This window comes from Candoia aspera, chromosome 2 (assembly GCF_035149785.1).
Source record: "Candoia aspera isolate rCanAsp1 chromosome 2, rCanAsp1.hap2, whole genome shotgun sequence".
Classification (NCBI taxonomy): Eukaryota; Metazoa; Chordata; class Lepidosauria; order Squamata; family Boidae; genus Candoia; species Candoia aspera.
The window spans coordinates 75,563,741-75,584,762 of NC_086154.1; the positions used below are offsets into that span (position 1 = coordinate 75,563,741).

Below are 21,022 nucleotides of genomic sequence, written 5' to 3' on the forward strand. Positions count from 1 at the left end.
AGGAAGATTGATGCTTTGGAACTGTGGTGTTGGAGGAAAATTCTGAGAGTGCCTTGGACTGCAAGAAGATCAAACCAGTCCATACTCCAGGAAATAAAGCCAGACTGCTCACTAGAGGGAATATTAAAGGTAAAACTGAAATACTTTGGCCACATAATGAGAAGACAGGACACCCTGGAGAAGATGCTGATGCTAGGGAGAGTGGAAGGCAAAAGGAAGAGGGGCCGACCAAGGGCAAGATGGATGGATGATATTCTAGAGGTGACGGACCCGTCCCTGGGGGAGCTGGGGGTGTTGACGACCAACAGGAAGCTCTGGCGTGGGCTGGTCCATGAAGTCACGAAGAGTCAGAAGCGACTAAACGAATAAACAACAACAAAGAAGACACTCCCGGCCTTTTTGTAAATCCTTCTGGAAGACAAAGCACTGTAGAAATAAATAAATGAAACCTGCATAAGGGCTAGTAAACTGGGTTGGAAAAGGCTCTTTTGCTGGGAAAGGCGGAAGGAAAGAAAAGAAGACGACGGCCAGCTGCAAGGTGGATGGACTCAGTTACAGTGGCCACGAGTGCAGCGTTGGAAGTCCTGGAAGACCAGGTTAGGGATGGATCGTCAGGGAGAAAATCTATCTCTGTGATCGCTAGGAGTCCACATCAACTTGGCAGCACATAACCGATCAGAGTACAACAAAGATGGCAGCAGGTTTTTTTCTGTTTCCGTTAACAACTGTAGATACAGAGTCAGAGGAAACTAATTATTCTGGATTAATGATTAGAAAATATAAAGGTGATCAATAAGAACTGTTTTTCCCTAATCTTCTGAGGTTGCACTTCAGAAATTCAGTAGCTGTCGCCTTCCTCCTCACTGCAACCAGCAAGTCCACCAATTGCCTTTTTTCCCCCCTGCGAGGCCAACTAACAGCGGTCTGAAGGACGAAAGCCTCCTAAAGGCGCAGCCCCTACGGACGCGGCCCTCCGCGCAGCCGCCATCCCGTCCTCTATCCCCGACCACACCCACCCGCTCCGCCCGAGCCGGAATTTACATACATGGCTCCCTAAGCCCTCCTCTCCTTTATGATTCCCTCCCTGCGTGGTAAACGTCACTTCCTATCCAAAGGGGAGGGAAGAAAGGGGAGGGAAAGAAGGGCTCGTGCGCACTTGGTGTTCCCTGCCAATCAGGTTCGCGTCACTTCCTTCTCGAGGCGGCTGCTGCTTTTTGCTACTACAGTTGACGAGTCCGTCAGCGGAGAAGCTCGCGCTACGGGGAGCGAGGGTTTTTCGGTCGCGCGCCAGGGACTGTGCATTTATTTGGCCTCGAGGGGCGGGGCCGGGACCGGGACGGCAGCTTCACGCTTGTTACCCTCGGCTGTCGCCGCTCGAGGACCAGCCCTGAAGAGCCGAGCGGGACCTAGTCAAGTCGGGCCCTCGAACGGAAAAAGCCGGAGAAACCTGCTGCTGAAACTGAGGGCCGAGGGGAGAGTCACCCGGCAACGGTGAGGGAATTGCAGGCACGCATGCGCGCCACAGCGTCGGCGGGGGGGGGAAGGCGGAGGGAGCTGAAACGATGAGGACAGAATAGGAAGAGGGATGCGGGAATAGGAGCAGCTCTGCTCGGTGGCTCCTGCGGCGGGGCGGTGGGCTCGGAAAGCGCCTTTCGGCAGGCAGCCTTTCCCTGTGGAAGCGGGTGGGGGACTCTGCTTTGGGATCGCCATTGCGATTTAGAGAGTTGTGGAAGTTGGAGCGATAACTATTTATCCCTTACGATGAGTGGAACGGTTATTACTTTACAAAATCAGTCCGGTACACTAAGTTAATGCTTCCTGTTGCCATGGACAGGCTAGAGTTGCAGAAACATTTGGGGACATCTGTGGATAAAGCGAATAACAGCAGTGCTTGAGATATGTAATTCTTGGCATTCCAGTTATGTACTTGCTGATAGTGGAAATAGGATAGAGGTTAACTCATATTAATTCTGTCTTTTTCTTTCTTGAACTAGAATCCTGGGGTTGGGAATAATGGTAATTCCCCTATCACAAACATTTATGACTAAGTCTTATCCGACTCCTACAGATGAACCTCTAATTCAGGATCAGGTGTCATAAACAGAGCAGGTGCAAGCACAGAAAGATTCTCTCAGGACAAAATAGACCTGTATGACTAATTGAATTACATCAGCACTGCTGGAAAAAGATATAATTTATAAGGATTAGTTAAATCAAATTTAGGTAATGTTTTCGTGGTGCTTGATGTTCCAAGAGAACTTCTCAAGCATCAGTTAATGAGGGCTGTAATAGCGTTCATGTTTTTCTGTTACTGATCATTATCTGCAGGAAAGTGTTATGGCATGTTCTAGGTATCTTGGTTTGAATACAAGAGTACCTCTCATAAGTTTCTGTGATGCTCTGGTTCCTAGGCAAATGCACATTTTTCTTTAACAGACGAGCTGATTTGAAACTGGTTCCCCAAGGTTGTGAAACTTGTCTGTATCTATCAAAGAGAACTTATCCTGAGTTTTTAATTTAACTCTTTTCTGAGCAGTGATAATTTGGTCTGATAACTCTACATAACTATCATAGGCATAGTTATTGAGGTTGATGCTCTTTTACTGAGATGTTTAGAGCAGTGACATGATTCAGGAAGGTGTTTACAATGAGAGGTCTTATATTCCCTGTCTCTGCTAGGAAAACATATCAGAAATTGGAGGGGTATGGGATGTCAGATGTCATGAATAGTAGCAGGCAGTAATGGGGATGAACATCAGCATAGCACATGGTGCTTGTCTCGAGCAGAAAATAGAAATACAATAACCATGGCTGCTTTCATTACATAATTCTGCTTTTTCACCTGAAATGTCAAGAACATATCTCTGAAATATTAGGAATAATGGAAACAGGAGTTGTCAGTGCAGCTACTTTAAGTACCGTTATTTCTCCAAGTTAAGCCTTAAACATTTTTTACAAATAACCAATGCTGGTATCGGTTGATGTGAATAATATTGGGCATGCTCCCAAGTGCATGTTCATGGGTGTTTAAAAATGCAAGAATGCCATCTGCCCTTGAAATGTTTCCTGCAGTAGCCACTGGCATAACACCATGTACCTGCTGCAGTCTTGTCTGCCTCATGAAGTGGGGACTGCCTGTACTTGCCCAAAATTCTAAAAGATTTTTTTTGGGGGGGCTGAGTGGCTATTTTATCCTGTATGTAACATCTGAACTCAAGCCTTCTATTATACTGTGATGTTTTATTATTACTAATTATTGAGGCTTTTTTTAAATGGGTTATAAAAATAAATTAGATAGGCTTAATATTGTGAGCTATGTTATTTTTTCTTTAAAAATAAGCTGACTTGAAATGAAAAGTAATACAAGCATACTTTTAAGAAGTAATATGAAAACTGCCAGGAAAAATACAGCACGGGGCAATAATTTACGATGAAAGGAAGAAGCTGTAAAAGCCAGTTAGTGCAGAATTGTTAATACAGTCAGGTAAAGAATACACTAGGCAAGAAATAAGGTTTTTTGGATTGCTCTTGGCTTGCATTAAAAAACATTTGGGTGATGGAATTTGTATTTAATTAGCTATTTCGTACTGGGTCCATCTTCATATGTATATTTTGCAAAATCTGTTTAAAAGCAGAATACTTGTTTGAAATACTGTTCAACATTTTAAAGAAATGGTAACAGAAATTGTATTGTTGCCACAATTATGGCAGACTTTGCTATGTATAATAATACATTTGATTGCGCCTAGCATGAAGAATAAACATTACATAACTTTGATATTCCTTTGCTGCTCTTTTCTTGAGATAGGCATTACATTCCTTTTCTAAAGGTGAGAGTTGATAATTACCATTTAGTAGTAAAATAGTATAATTCAAGGTGGACTCTTAAAATAATTACCACTGGAGTAAACACCATCAACTCAGTGGAGCTTATTTTGAGACAGACATGTATAGAGTTACACTGCAAAATCAGTAAAACCTGTGAGGAAGCCAACAGGATCAGGTGTCTCATGTTGGTATGAGTTATGTAAGATGTACTGACTGCTGTTTTGTTCCTGAATTATGTTATTTTCTGATAGCTATTTGTTTTAAGAATTGGGCAATGTCTTCAGCTAAGCTGCAGTCTATTATGTTTAAATACATATGGGGAATAAAATCTGTGTTGTATTTTTTTAAAAGCTGTCAAACAAAATAGGTTAAAAGTAGCAAGATATTCGCATGTTTTTCTAAAAAGTTATTTGGTACTGAAATCAGAAGAATCACTGAGCCTTATATTATAGTGTTGTAAAAGTTGCACTTGTTTTCTTAGGGTGCACAGTTGGTTAGTGACATTATTGCACTAGTGTACTTACATTCATCTTCAGTGTTACTTATATTTTTGGTTCATATCCTTTGGTATTTGGTTCATAGAAGAGAGGCTGACTGCTCTTTTATTATTTGTAACAGCAAATGAGGTGACCAATAGTGACGGGCAGCTGCCTTGCCCCATGCCTCTAATAAACTTGGTTGCTTGGACAAGGCCCCAATAGGAGCTGTGGTAGAGGAGCAGTGTGGAAGGAGGGATGGAGCAAGCGAGGAAAGAACTGCTGTAGCTGCTGCTACAGATTGCCTGGAAGCAAGCCCAGAATAGGTGATCCATGAGTTGGAAACAGAGCTCTTGGAAGACCTGGTGGCTTTCCCAGTGGTTCCTGCTCTCTGCTTATCTCCTGAGACCCTTGCATGGTTGAGGCCTGTTGCTGCAATGGCAGTGGAGAAGTAGTGGCTGTGTGGCTTATCCTCTCCCTCTCTTCTTCCTGCTTCAATTGCTACATAGTAGGGAGGGCATTTGATGCCTGAGCGCTCTCACCACTGGGAGTCCTCAGTGTCTTGGGGGACAGAGAGCTCTGCTTAGCGTCTGCAGTAGATTAAAAACATGGCCAGTAACTTGTTCTTTGAAATTCTGTAATGTGTATGCTTTGTCATCTTCAGTTTTAGAAGAGGTCATACTTGACAACAACGATCTCTAACTTATTTTTTTCTTGAAGAATTCTTTATCAATATATACATTGGTACAAATAATGCAGATGAATTTCCTTTGAGAGGAGAATGTATTATGTAGCACAGTATTTCAAGTGTGTTTTTTATCATTCTTACGTTACAAGGTTCTTGAGGCTGCATGGGAAACATCTAAACAGTTTGTTGACTGTGGAGGATGAGAAGAACCCAAATGCGAGGGAATCTGGCAGAGGAGTGGGTAGTTCTGTGAGAAATAAAGTCTTTTGAAATTATAGCAAATAACTACAATGTTTAGATAAGGCAAGTAACTTTATTTTTTCTTGTAGAGGAGTTATTTTAAATCATACAAGAACACTGTAATGAAAAATTCTTAATGCTGTTTTGGAAATTATTAAAAACCTTACATACATACTCATGCTGTCCCCTTTTAGGTAAAGACTGTTATGCAAAATACAGAAAAAGAGTAAGAAATAGTAAGCATAAGAATGTAGAGACAGGAGAAAAGAAAAATATAGCTATATCAAGTTTACACCTATATTATTCCCTGTACCTCATCGTATACTTCAGAACAGGGCTCAGAGGAGTTTCTCCTTGAGATGTTATTCCCTGCATCCATTTTGTCTATTCACCTTTTCCTTGCTTTCTTTATATTCCTCTGTATTTTACATCACAGATGTACAACTTGAGGGCTAGACATAGCTTCTGAAAATGTTGAGTAAGGTCTACTGAGATCTTTCAGCCATTGAATTATCATTTTTCATGACAGAAGGGGAAAATTATTAATGCCGGGCATATAATCCAGTGACCCCATACTTTTTCAAAGTAGGCAATGTTGAGCAGAGGATAGAGAAGAACAATAATGAGCCAAAAAAATTAAAGATACGAGCTAAAGAAAAATAGCTAGTTTATACCAATGCCATTCACTGTGTCCCTCCATACTTCTATATCCTTACGAACTATTCTTGATTTTACCATATCCATATATAAGTTTATACGTTGCCTTTTTCCCTCCATCTTCTTGAGGACCTTGCCAACTTTCTTGGTCTCTCTCGGTCACATGTTTGCCATTACAGTCAGTCAGTATGTGCTGTCCTGTGCCTGATCCATTCCCTCCCCCCACAGAGTGGAGGGATTGGAGAGGAAGGGGTTACAAGAGGGTAAGCTGGCACACAGTGGGGAATACACTGGCTATTTGCCTAGCGGACTCGCAGCTCCCAGCCCTGAGCATGCTAGGCAAACAGCAAGTGCCAGTGTATTCCTTTTGATGTGTTATCCCCACAGTGTGCCTGCTTACTCTCTTGTAATCCCTTCCTCTCCGATGAATGTAAATATGAACATTAATTCTCTACTTGCTAATTATCCCAGCAGTGGGGTGAGCACCACAGTGGGGGAGTGGGGAAAAAGGAAAGCTAAAGTAAAATCATAAGCACAGTTGTGGTCACATGATTTTCCACTTAGTGACCGTGTCACTTAGCGACCAAGTTGCTGGTCCCAGTTGTCACTTAGCAAGGACTACCTGTAACTTGCAATTGTGCACTCCATTTTCTCTGTCAAACACAGCTACTATGGAGTTTAATAACACTAATTTTAATTTTTAATTTAAATTTTTAAGCCAGTTTGGTCTAGTGGTTAAGGCAATGGGCTAAGAAACTTTAGGCATGAAAGCTGGCTGGATGATCTTGGGCCAGTCACTCTCTCTCAGCCCAACTCACCTCACAGGGTTGTTGTTGTGGGGAAAATAGGAGGAGGAAGGAGTATTAGGTATGTTTGCCACCTTGAGTTAGTTATAAAAATAATAAAGGCGGGATAGAAAATAAATAAATAATTTTCAGATCCATACTCCTCATTGCATCATGCAGTCTAATATTCATTGCAAATCATTCAGGTCCTCAGCCAACAGCAGAGAATTATCTGCATATAAAAGTATTTATACATTCATGTCCCTAGCCAAAACATCTCCAGTCTCACCATAAGACTTCCTTTATACATTTAACCATAGATGCATTAAACAACCAAAGGAATGGCATGCATCCTTCTAGTATACCTACTGAGTTTAAACCATTCACTGATTTTTCCTTATATTCTAACGTATGCTTTATTTCCATCATATATTCTCATTGCATTCACCAACCAACTTTCAACTTCATATTTGTGTAAAGCATTCCATAATTCACATCTATGCAGTTTATTGTACCCTTTCACTAAATCAAGAAATGTACAGTAAACTTTCCCACATTCACAAATTTCCCAAAGACTGACTGAAAAGCAACAATTCCATCTGCTCAGTATCTGTTTGGCATAAAGTTGCAGTGCATTTCCCAAATTTTGCTTGTTGTCATCTCTTACAAGCTTTCAGTTAAAATTCTACCAAGCACGTTTCCAGATATCCTTAAACAACTAATCCCATTCTAGTTTTTGCATTCACTGTTGCTACAAAGGCATTCTTCCAACTATCAATTATGGATGCAGTCTTTGTACATGCATTAGAAAAAGTCATACAGCAAGTCCATAAGCAACTCACATCTGTATTTTAACGTTTTTACAGTTACCTTCTTACCATTTTCCACATTCAAATGGTGTTTATGACTTCCTTTTCATCCATTTTACTTAACAATATCTCCTAATTAGTGACAATTGTAAAATTGTCTCTAATTCTAGCATGCATAGGATAGCATGATCAAACTGGACTTTGGCTGTGCATGTTGCATAATGGACAAAATATGCCAAAATTGACTGGTACTAATCATTAGAAGGAAATGCTGCATGTGACTTGGATATGACTAAGGCTAGAAACCTAGTCAGTACCTATTCTCTATTACTAATGAACATTAAAAGAGAGCCTCAGAGCAAAGCCATGGTGGGAAGTAAACGTCTGTGGGATCACCTAATGTTAACTATGATATATAGAAGATTTCAACTTGAAATGCAAGAGAAATAAATGGCAAACAACATGGATTAATAAAAAGAATTATATTGTATGTATGTGAAACTAGAGAAAGAGAACAGTCTTGATATATAAGAATGAAGGTTTAATCTTATAGGGTGGAGTTGCTAAAAACATGGAAATGAAGATGTAGGTTTAGTTATGAAGAAGCTAAAATATGTGTCAAAGTATAAATTGGTATGAATTATGTGTGTATATGAATGTGGAAATTTATAGGATGGTGCTAGTTGCATGTTGTTTATTTTTATTTATTTATTTTCTATCCCGCCTTTATTATTTTTATAAATACCTCAAGGTGGCTAACATGCTCCAGTGAATGGTGATAATGGAAGAAACAGGGATGAGTTTGTGGGAAAACTCCAATATTCTAAATAAATATAATCCAGAGGAAGAAGTTAACTGGCTATGAATGGATGGGTGGGAACAAGACAATTAGGAGAATATGAATGAGCTATTCAGGTACTCAGGAATGTATGGGAATGGTGACTATTTGATGAAAGAGATTAAAGGAAGTAGAACAACTTTAGGAAGAGCAAGTATGGATTGTGCATGAAAACGTAATAAGGGATTCCAACAGAATGAATTGAATGTGATGCTCAGAAAGATGGTTTGGAAGCAGCTAGAATGGAGTGAAAATAATTATGTTACAGAATGCCACAGAAGTATTTATTTATTTGTTTGTTTTTTTATCATATTTTTATCACCGCTCTTCTCCCCCATACGGGGGACTCTGGGTGGTTCACAATAAAACATAAAAAGTACATGAAGCTATGCAAATAAGAAGTATGAAAAATACTTGGTGGAAATATTTATTCGTTCATTCAATTTTTATTTCAGCTTTCATAACCCTAACCCTTCAGGAGCTCAACGTAGTATACCTAGTGTCCCCTTCTCCTGTTTTTCTCCACAAATACACTGTGAGGAAGCTTTACCTGAGAAGGGGTGACCAGAGTCACCCAGTTTCATAGCTGAAGCCAAAGCTGAATCTTGTTCTCTGTGTGAAAGGTGAAAGGTCCCCTGTGCAAACACCAAGTCATGTCTGATCTTTGGGGGGGTCTAATCCAGGCCTGCACAACGTGTGGGCCATATATGACCTGCCAAGCAGCCTTACGTGATCCACTGATGTTTTTTGAAAAATCAATCCACTGCCACCAAATGTTGCTGCAGCCATGAAGGATCTGCTGCCACCGCCTTGGTTTTCGCAGCCACTTCTGCCCCTCCAACATCTCCAGGCCTTACGGGACTCTGACTGCTGCTGAGCCGCTAGCCACTAAACAGCTGATCACCATGCCAAGTATTCTTTCCTGGCCTACAATTATTTTTAAGGTATCACACACTTGCCCTTTCCCCTCTAAGAGTTGTGTGGGCCTGGTCTAATCCCTTAACCATTATACCATGTCATAGTGAAAGGGGCTGTGAATGGGGGGAAAATTACATATAAGAGAATGACTCCTTCAAAAATTTAGGATGAAACTTATATATTGTATAATACATAAAGAGAGAGAAAAAGCTGCAGAAAATATAATAAAAAAGAGCAAGGAACTGCTAAGATAGGCAGAGAAAGTAGAGATTGATTTGATGGGATTGTGGGTGAAAAGGGCTAAACATGGAGCTTCTAACAGTGTATGAAATTAAAAATAAACGTAATTAAATGATATGGTTTGAAACTGAGCGGACAGAATGCTAGGAGGAGAATTATAGAATTTCATATGAGAATGATAGTGATAAAAACCTTAACAATTACATTTCATATCATTTTTGCACATGAAAAAGTATAAGAATTTTAGAATAAAATGAATTCCTTTCCAACTGCCTTAAATCATGCTATATTCAATAGGGTTTTACAGCCTGAAGTACTAATCCTTAAAATGTATCTTTGGGTGCAGTAGAATAAAAGTTTCCATTGAAGTATTTGGAGTCATTTTTGGTAACTCAGTCATCTGGAATTGTGATTATCTGTACTTATTTTATTGTTTGAATGTGATTTTTTAAAGTAAGTATGAGCTAATTCATTAATCTTTCCATCTAATGGAACTCTTTATTAATTTTTTAAAAAACACTGTCCTTTGATAAAGCTTTTAGCTATATTGTACTTGCCAATAAGCAATTTGATTTTACATTTATTTCTAATTGTTACATATTTTAGAACTCCAGCCCAGCTAGTAGCAGTACCTAATGACTTGTTCAGATCTTGAAAAACTGGTTAATATTTGGAAGAGAGAACAGCAGGAAATTGCAGGGCTGTAGGGTAGACTGGGAAGTTTTTAAAAAATCCAATAAAAAGGCAATGGTAGACCATTTCTGTATTATTGTAATATAAACACACGTGGATATATCCATGAGATCACAAGGAGTCAAGCATTTGAAAGAAGACTTGGCTTTTTCATTTTTTCCAACCCAGTGTTGGAAATAAATTATATAAAAGTGGTTAAGACTCTGTCAATCAGCAGAATAACTCTCAGAAAACTGAACAGAACTGGATCCAGTTTGATGTGGGGGGAGAAGCTAGCAAAAGAAATGTGAGTTCAAAATGAGGTGGGGGGCTGTAGAGAAAAGTTATGCATTCTTATAGGGAAGTCAGCTAGGTAGCTGCTCAGCTGTTACCACTCATCTGTTTTCAGCTTCCCTCCCTTCTCCATTCTGGTCATAAAACCTGGAGTGGAGCATACATACCCTGCCTTGTAAATCCCAGTGTACACACATACACACAAAAACACCCATAAACATCATGAGGAGGGAATCAAAACACACATACACACATACTGAGGCAACATATTCCTTTTTTACACAGAAGAAAGTATGCTTCCCATGATCACTGCTAGTAATAGAATTGGAAGGAATTGCAGAAGCCACGTCCTGTATGCTTTCCCTATTTTACTATATTTAGAAGTTGAACTTAACACAAACAATCACCTTAATTATCAATTGCTTCTTCAGTGAGTATGTGTGTGTTATTCTGGGGTTCTTAGAAATAAGTTTTTAGAGTTATTTTTTATTTCTTAAATTTATATCTCTTCTTTCCTCCAGGAATTTGACACAGCCTAGTACTTCTTCCTTCAATTTTTTTCCCCGTAACAACAATCTAGTGAAGTACATTGGGCTGAGAGAGACTCACCAGCCCAAAATTATACAATCAGCTTCCGTGGCTGAAGGTGGATTTGAATCTGAGTCTCTGGGTCATAGTCCAACACTTTAACCATGGTACCATCCTGGTTCTCTTACTGAGTGTAGGATTGATCTAAAGCAGATCACTAATATTTTCTATCTGCACAAAATGTGTGAGCATTGAAATAAAGTTGATGACTTCTTGTTCCTGCGTACTTCCATATGTGTGAGAACTGTGACTTGTAGGGGTAGCTTTTAAAATGTACTTAGAAAACTTGATTAAATGTGAGCATTTTGTAATGGATGAATATTTAGAAATACGTTAGTGTAAGGAAGGAGAGTTAGACTATTTGGCTGTGGTCTTGTAATTGCTTGGGACCTTCAGAAATGAATAAGAGTCATATTAAATATGTTAGTTACAACTTAAAGCTGGGCTTGTGGTTGCTGCTAATTTTGTTTTTACTAGTTTTCCACAATTTATTATTTTCCTTTATTCTGTATTTAACTTTTAACCCTAATTGGCTATAGTGATAATCAATTTGGTTAACTGCTTATTTTTCAAAATGTTTTATAGAATTTTTATTGATAAAAATACAAATTGATTTATAGTACATTCACTGAAATCCCATTTATTAGGGGATAAACTGCATTGGATTCATTGAACTTTAAAACTGAATAAACCTGCATAGAATTGTGCTATAAATTATTGAAGTAAGAATTTCCCATCATCAAGATGGGATATTTAAGAATAATGCAAAACTTTATGAAGTTTAGTGAACTGTGTTGAAGATGATGTGAAGTAAATAACTGTGAGTACAGTAGCTCTATTTGATATTTTTGGTGGTAGCAGGAAAAACATATAGTAGAATCTCAGTTAACCGGCACCCATGGATTGGTAGATGCAGGATAAATGTAGTTTCTGGTTGCTTGAGGGTTACTATTAAAAATAGGCGTGCTGTGTTAGGACTTGCCTTTCTGCTAGAGAGGGATCGGCTGATCCCTTTCTGGCAGAGGGTAGGTTTAGGCTTGGTGTGCCGCACCGCACCGCACCGCACTGATCTGATCCCTTTCTAGTGGAGGGGTGGGTTTGGGCTTACCTCTGGGTCTGAACTTGCTTTTCTGCTGTGGGACGTTGGTGCGGTGCAGCACTGAGTGCCGGGTTTGGACTTGCCTTTCTGCTGGGGGGGGGGTTGGTGCAACATGGAGCACTGGGTTTGGACTTGCCTTTCTGCTGGGGGGTGGGTTGGCATGGCACGGTGTGGCAGGCCAGGTTTGGGCTTGCCTTTCTGCTGGAGGGGGATTGGATCGGTGTGGTGCGGTGGGCCAGGTTTAAACTTATCTTTCTGCTAAAAATTGTTTTTATTTCAATTTTTATTTAACATATTTCTTCATTTTTTTGCCAGTTGCTTGAGAGTGCCAGTTGTTTGAGTTCCTGTTAACTGAGATTCTACTGTACTTATCATACTGTCCACATTATGGTCTAATTCAATCTGAAATCAACCTGCAAGTAACCTATGCTCTTTTGGGTTGGAGTCTGGAATGACAAAGTTGGAAATATTGAGGAAATCTAGTTGGACTGTAATGCAGTCTTCAACCAAAGCAATGCATGGACATCACCAGATGGAGTACAGAGAAATAAAATTCACTATATTATTGGCTATATTATTATTATTATTATTATTATTGCTATATTATTGAAGGGGGCGTGATCGCTTAGTGGTTGAGACGCCAGGCTTGTTGATCGGAAGGTCGCAAGTTCGGCAGTTTGAGACCCTAGCCCCACGTGACGGAGTGAGCTCTTGCACTCACTCCAGCTCTTGCCAACCTAGCAGTTCAAAAGCATGCAAATGCAAGTAGATAAATAGGTACCACTTCAGTGGGATGGTAACAGCATTCTGTGCCTGTCATGCCGGCCACATGATCGCAGAAGCGTCTTCAGACAGCATTGGCTCTTTGGCTAAGAAACGGAGATGAGCACCACTCCCTAGAGTCGGACATGACTGTGCAGGGGAAACCTTTACCTTTTATATTATTGGCACAAGGAGCTGGAAGAATTCAGTTATAACAGCAAAGACATTGCCAGGGGGTGACTGTGGAACAATCACAGACTGCTCATGTGCAAGTTCCAAGTCAAGCTAAAGTGGAAGAAGAAAGCCAGCTAATTGCTATAATATGATCTTGAACTTATACTCACATTTTCAAGGAGAACATCAGGAATTTGAAGTCCTGAACCACTGATAGAGAACCAGAGAAACTGTGGAATGAAATCAGAGAATTTATTAAGGATGAATGTGGAAAGAAACTGCCAAAGACCAAGAAATAGAAGAAAGCAAACTGGATGTCAAAACAAACAGTGGAAATCTTCAAAAAGAGAAGACAAAGCCAAGAAAGACAAACACCTCAGAAAGGAACTTAACAAAGAATTTCAGAGAGCTCTTCAAAGAGGTAAGAAGTAGTATTACAGTGATATTGATAAAGACATTGAAGATGGAAACAGATTGGAAAAATAAGAAAAGTCTTCCCCAAAATCTCTGAACTCAAGGAGGTTCCAACCTTGAATTGATGTGCTAAAGGTTGCCAATGAACAGATGGTAACTGCTCACAGTAAGTTCAAACAAAGATGGAAGGAGTATATGAAGTTAGATAAGCATTGTGGTTATTACCACGTCAGAATGCTAGATGAATTGATGGAATGTCTATGAAAATATGGCAAGCAACAGAAGAAGAATCAATAAGGGTTCTAACTAAACTAAGCCATCAAATTTGGAGAATGACACAGTGACCGTCAGATTGGAAGAGATCAGTCTATATACCAATATCAAAGAAAGGAGACTGAACAAAGTGTGCAAACTATCATACAGTATTCTTAATTTCACATACTAGCAAAATAATGCTTAGGATCATCCAATGCATATTAATGCCTTATATGGAAAGGGAAATGCCAGATGTTCAAGTTGGCTTTTGAAAAAGTGGAGGAACGTGAGACAATATTGCTGATGCTTGCTGGATAACTGAGGAGGCCAAAGAATACGAAAAGAATGTGATTTGTTGATCATACAGAGACCTTGTATAATGATGATGTTGGCCAGGTCAAGCTATGGAATGTGCTTAGGAAAATTGGAATCCCAGAACATCATGCGAAACTTAAATACAGAATAGGAAGCTACAGTCGAGATGTAACGTGGTAGAACAGACCAGCTCACAAGAAGTGAGTCAAAGCTGTATAATCTCCCCTTATTTGTTAAATCTGTATGTTCAGTATATATTGAGGGAAGATAGATTGGAAGCAGATGAGTTTTAAAATTGGAGGTAGAAACATCTATAACCTGTGCTGGGCTGATACACAGCTGAAAATGCAAATGATCTGCAATCTCCAGTAATGAACCTCAAGGAGCACAGTGAAAAAAATGAGACTAAATTAAATATAAAGGCCAAACTAATCGTGGCAGGTGCAGGGACCAACATTAGAATTAACAATGAAGATACTGAAGTAGTGAATAACTTCTGTCATGAGTAAGGATGGCGAGCAGGGGGCTCCCACCCAGACTGTCAAGCGCATGCGTAGCACTGAGGAACTGTTCAGCCATTCAAAGAGACACAGATCGGGACCGCCTTAACCCTTGGGGGTTATATGTCTGGGTTTTTCCCACGCTTCTTCAGTTTGTTAGGATTCTTGTTAAGTACTAGTAATAAATATTAGAGACCAGTTCATTGTCTCAGTGTGTTTCCTGGTAGTTAGGACATCAATCCTAACAAACTCAAGAAGCGTGGGAAAAACCCAGACATATAACCCCCAAGGGTTAAGGCGGTCCCGATCTGTGTCTCTCTGAATGGCTGAACAGTTCCTCAGTGCTACGCATGCGCTTGACAGTCTGGGGGGAGCCCCCTGCTCGCCATCCTTACTCATGACAACTTCTGCCTTTTAGGATCAGCTATCAAGAGTAAAGAACCAGCAGTCAAGATATATTCTGCAAACTAGCACTTGGTAGGGTAGCAGTGAAGGCCTTGGAGAAGATATTTGGATGCTGGGATGTGTCTGTGCCTACAAAGATCAGAATTGTGAAGACAGTTTTCCCTGTGGCACTCTATGGAAGTAAAAGTTGGACTTGATGACACATGATCCATATTGTTAAGGTGATAAAATTAATATATTGTTACCTAGCTGGTGTTGATTACTTTCCATAGGAAAGCAAAGGTATTGTATTGCAGTAACTTTAATGCTTTAGAATATTTGCACAAGAATATTCTAGGTAGTCCTCACTTACCGGCCGATTGTTTAGGCCCGAAGTTATGACGGCCTTGAGAAAAGTGCTTTACAACCTGTACTTGCGCTTACAATCATTACAAACTGTCACACCACCTCTGTGGTCACATGATCACAATTTGGGCACTTGGCATCCAGCTTGTATTTATGACCAGTTGCAGTGTCCTGTGGTCATGTGATTGTGGTTTGCTACTTTTTTTTTTTTTGCTGGTTTCTGGCAAAAAAAATCATTGGGGAAGCTGGATTCACTTAACGACCGCAGTGATTCGCTTAACAGCTGTTGTAAAACAGTCGTAAAATCAGGGCTGGTCACATGGTGACTTAACAACTGTACCAGTTAACAACCAATTTTCCAGTCCCTATTGTGGTTGTTAAGTGAGGACTACCTGTAATTTTGTTAGTCACTATAGCACTGTAAGACTCTTTATTGCTGTTGCTGCAAAATACTTAATATAGCTAGCCCTCTAGAAATTGTTAGGAATAGTACATATTCCATGACTTTTTAAATAGATAAACTTTCTTCAAGTCTTCTTTCAAACTGTGTTAGATGTTATCTAGAAGAACTGCACCTACAAACATACAGTTTTAAAAAAACAACAACATGCTTTTTTCCTACATTGTAAGTACATTATCTGTGAACTGTGTGTCTATCTTAGTTACCATCACTACAGTCTTACAGTATTTATTTTGGAGTATGTGGAAACTTTCTGGATAGGTGAAGGTTGGTATTCTACTCTAAATAAATATAGGAAAGTGATGTAAGTTCAGTTGCTTCCCTAATGCTTTGATTGATAGATATTGAGTAAAGCAATACAGTTCATGAAGTGGGATATCCTTGTTTGTTGAGGTGATATACTTGTATTTTAACTAATTAATTACAGAGTGGCCCTTTTCTTTTGTGCAACCAGGACTAAGCCATCCTATTTGTGAAAGGTACTGCTGTGTGAAAAATGGAGGGAAATCTTTCTTCCAGGTTGTTATTTACCATGTCTAAGTGCAAATAAGTATTTGGTAAATTACAAGAGGATATTTTAATAAATATATCTATTTTAAAATATATATTATAAGTACATTTTATTTTATAGTTGCTGGGTGCAGTAAGTAATATATAACCACTTGTTGGACAATTATTTTTATTCATCTCACTCATGGCAAAATGTTTCTGTATTTCAGTAGAACTACCAAACTACAGTTTGTTATCTCATTCTGGTTCATTAACTAATCCTAGCTATAAATGCATGATTTTTAGCTTGAACATCATGAAAACTTAGTTAAATCTAAACCTGAGTATTTCTGTCTCTTCCTTTCTTATGTATACAAAAATAAGTACAAGGAGAAAACATGCTTTAGAGTTGTACAGTCTTCTCCTGTATATAACACCCACCCCGAGAGCCATTGGATTGCATAGTTAATATTATTAATCAATAATATGAAGCCATGATCTATTCTTTTTCTATTTTTATTAAAACGTTATATTTTCAAAGAATAGATGACAAGATTAAAAGATAAAGATTAAAAGAAAACTAAAGAAAAAAGAAATAAATAGAGATGAAATTGACTATTGAAATGTTTATTGTGGTTAAAATTGGAGTAAGAGATTGATGTATTTTTTATCTATATCTTCGCTGTAGAGAGTCGGAAGTCACTCTTTTTGTATCTCTTTTTATTTATTTCCATGATCTATTCTTACATTTCATTTGGGCCATACTTTGGATGAGTGCAAAGTTTCTGCTACTTGTTGGTTTTGAACATGAAACATCCCATTCTGAGGGCAAGATATATTGCTCTAACCTTACTAGAAATGTTCTGATGCTTTGTTGACCATCCTGGAAAATTCTGAATTTGAAATGCCCTCATTTTAAGATTGAAACACAATTCTTAAGGTTGAAACATTTCTGACATGGCTGAAATGGCATTGGGAAATTTTTAGTAAGGTCACAAACAGATGCCCTAAACTTGAAACAAGATACTAGAATTCAGAATGAGGTGTTTGAAGCTCAAAATGTTTCCAGTTGGAAACACATTACATACCACTGAATTTTGCTCTATTTGTGAGTTATATACACACACACACAAACACAGTATATCTCTTTTACACATTGTTAAAAGAAATTAAGTACTCAAATGCTTTTTTATGTTTTTCAGATTAATAGCTGAGATACTGATCAAGTTCTGCCCTTCTTCAATGAGGAACTACAGGCTGATCTTCTGCCATAACCTTAAGCAACCATAAATGACAAAAGAATGCTTGGTCAGTAAGGGTAGCTGGCGTAGAAGATATTTTGTGAACATAGGTGTTTAAGTGCTGTGAGGTAGGTGTTCTCAACTATTATTTTTTTAAGATATTCTTAAGCTGTGTTGATTTCAAAGCTTCTCCTTTATAAAAATGGAACATAATGGAAAGTATTCTTCAATAGTGTGGTAAGTACACTGTGATCTGCAACCCTGGGTAGCCTGTGCACATTTTCATATGTAACGTGAAAGCCTTTTTTCCCCTGTGATCTGCTGTTAAGCAGTGTGTGATGAAAATAATAAATGATCAGTTTATAATGTGTTTAAAGTTAGAGAGAAAGTGGCTTGTTTCAGAATTCTAGGTGCTTGTATTTTAAAATTGCATTCTGACCTTTCAGTGTTTAGCACAATAGAGCCACATTTGGTCTGGATCCTGAAATTACAAGAGACAGGAAATTGAATAAAGGTACTATTGCAGCTCTCTTTTTCCCTGAGATGTCTCCTAATGTTTGAGGAAATCTTTTACTTGGCATGGGCTGTGATAGTAGCAGGCTGACAGAGAGTAATCCTCTTCAAATTGGGCCTTTCTTGGGAAGCCCATTAATTCTTCTTTTGTGTGTGTGTGTGGGGCAAATTATTAAAGGATCATTATTTCACCAAGCATTTTAGTTGTTTTCTTTATTTTTTATTTCACTTTTATTTTTATAAATAACTCAAGTCCTGTAAATATACTCATACATTTTATTTTGATTTTTGTTTATTCTTTCTGTTTTAAGTACTGTATGTGTTAGTTGTCTTAGATGATCTTGCAGCAAAAAGGCAGAATGTAATTTTTATTTAAAATGTAAGAAAAATATATTCCCAAATAGAGTACATAGTACATGAAAAATATATTTCTGTAATGTATTATTTAATATAGTATTACAATTTACTTGGCTTATCATAAAAATGATTATGCGACACAAACGGAATTATTTAGAAGTCCACTGGGTTCCATGTCTGTAACATAGTAATAAATTTATATTGATTTTGTGTTACTTTTACCATTCTTATTTAGAGGCCTAAATATATCTGGTATACAATACTTTTAATGTGGTTTTAGACTGGAATACAAAGTAAAATACAGTCAATAAGAGCATGAATTAATCAATATTCGTATGATATGTAACTACAATAAAGGGACCAAGATACTTAGATCTTAAAAATCTTTACTCTAAAATTTGTTTAAGTGATTCAAATTAATCAGGTAGAAGTTATAAGAATAAGCAGGATAAGAAGCTTCTGGAAAGCATTTCTGGGATTCTCAGAGAGATTGATATATAGTTGAGACTTGACTTAAATTTTGAGTTGTGTCTGAAGTGAGAACTTATTTGGGCTTTTCTAATCCTAAAGAGAGAGAAAAGCTTGAGGAACAGTGATAGGAAAGCAAGTTACTCATAATAACCTTCTACCACTTTGATTTGTAATTGTCAAGAATTATTGATGAAAGAATCCTAGGTGAGCCAAGTGAAGCCTTATCCAGGCAAATAAAATAACTAGCCAAACTTTGGTATTGATTCTGAGTACCCCAGCTTCTAGTGTAAATTTGCGTGGCAACCAGCATCTAATGAAATCATCACTTTGAGGTGGTTCTAATCCTTTTTCAGGTAATAAATGTCTGTGGGAAACAGTGCATTACATTGAAGGAGTTAAATCTACAACTGATTTATTTTCAGAAAGACACTTTGACATTGGGCTGCATAAAGATATGAGGAAGAGCTCCTCCCCTTCTTTGAGTAATTGCAACTCTGTTCTCACTAATAAAATATTTGGAATTCCACTTGATGAACTGCAGCAGGAAGGGCAACCAGGCAGTGAAGTTCCATTCATAGTCCGCCATGTTGTGGACTATATTGAGGAACATGGTATGTATTTTCATCCTTTGCCTTAATGATAAAATTAAAAACTTGACAATATAAATACTTTTTACTTCTTGGAAAATTATGAATACAGTTCTCTACTACACTTTATAAAAATGAATGGCATTCTACTGCCTTCTGTATCACTCCTATAGTCTAAGAAACATCTGTAGTGGAACATTTTTTTTCCCCATCCCTCCCATCCACATGTATTCACTAAATCTGCTCTTGTGGGTTGGGGACATTCTGGAGCAGATTTGGAGGAAAGAACAAGGGAAAGTTCCAGTGCACAAATAAAATCTCATGGGAGAAACTTTAGTATATTTTATTTTTAAGTGTGTGTAAAATGTTTGATTTGAACTCTTTTAAGTGTGAAACTTCAATAAATGCCCTAAAAATCCTGTTTTGAGCACAAAACAGATGTTAGTGGCATTGTAACAGTATTCCAAGCAAGAAACAAGCTCTTTTGCACATGTAATGCTCCATTTCACAACTTCTAAACTCTCTTCAGCCTATTTTCCATTCAAAAGAGTAGTTTACACTTGAAATGGGAAGTTTTGTGGAGTTTCGTGGGTGAAACAGTTTAAATGGTAAATATTTTGCACACCATTGCAATATTTTTGTTGATGTTAAATGTTTCTTTGGGTAGCAGCATTGGCTAGGGTTGTATTTCTTGCCTGTTTTTGTTTGTGACATTCATAGGTCAAGAAATGAATGTATTTTCATTTTAAGTGGAGTACTGTTTTTTTCATCCTAACTGAAGGAGGTCTAGAGCAAGAAGGACTTTTTCAAGTCAATGGGAATGCAGAAACAGTGGAGTGGCTTCGGCAAAGATATGATAATGGAGAAGATGTGGACCTGGTTAAAGAAGCAGATGTACCTTCTGCTATTAGTCTTCTTAGATTTTTTCTTCAAGCACTTCCAGAACCAGTTATTCCTGGCACTCTTCATATGCATTTGATACAACTGCCTCAAGGTATTGGAATGACTTCAATATATGTGAAAAAACTGTTAAGAAATATTTAGTCTAGAAATTTAAAATGCCTGAAATATTTTTCCTCTGTAACATTCCAAATGTGTATCAAGGTCACTGGGAATCTTGGTTTGATATTGATAAAAATAGAAGCTATATGTAGTGGGAATAGAACTAGCCTACTAACATGTACTTCTCCCACTTCTAGGTCCATTCAATAATTCTTATGTAAACAGAACATTTATTAGGGTCACAGGATAATACCTATCTACCTCTTCACACAGATAAATCCATACTATATGATATTGATGATTGGGTTTTATGTGGTTTGGAGCTCTGTTAATTTTATATTGACTTGATATATAGAGATGGGTTATGGCCCTATGTGGAAAACTAAAAGCAAAAAAAAAAAGAAAGAAATTATGTTAATAGATCCTGATGCATCTATTTTTATATAATCCCTTTTTGCTTCAGAAATTTGAAAACAATCTAATGTAAAAGCTGGTCAGTTGACCTTTCAAAGAATATGTGTTGGGTGGACTAAGTTAAGTCCATGTGTGAGAAAATACCCTTGCATTTTATTTCCTGCCAGTTTAACTGATATCTTAATT

The 21,022-nt window shown here is 38.1% G+C and overlaps 1 protein-coding gene across 2 annotated transcripts in view; it reads left to right on the forward strand.

Annotated features, from left to right (window-relative positions):
* The first annotated feature begins 1,180 nt into the window (after positions 1 to 1,180).
* FAM13B (family with sequence similarity 13 member B) overlaps positions 1,181 to 21,022 on the forward strand; it is a 74,935-nt gene continuing 55,093 nt past the window's right edge. The window contains exons 1-4 of one of the 2 annotated variants that reach the window (XM_063292265.1): positions 1,181 to 1,491; positions 17,454 to 17,620; positions 19,256 to 19,444; positions 20,202 to 20,414. In XM_063292265.1, the coding sequence (XP_063148335.1) occupies positions 19,288 to 19,444; positions 20,202 to 20,414 (370 nt within the window). In that variant the 5' untranslated portion in view covers positions 1,181 to 1,491; positions 17,454 to 17,620; positions 19,256 to 19,287. The remainder of the gene's footprint in view (positions 1,492 to 17,453; positions 17,621 to 19,255; positions 19,445 to 20,201; positions 20,415 to 21,022) is intronic. The other variant, XM_063292266.1, reaches the window with a different exon arrangement.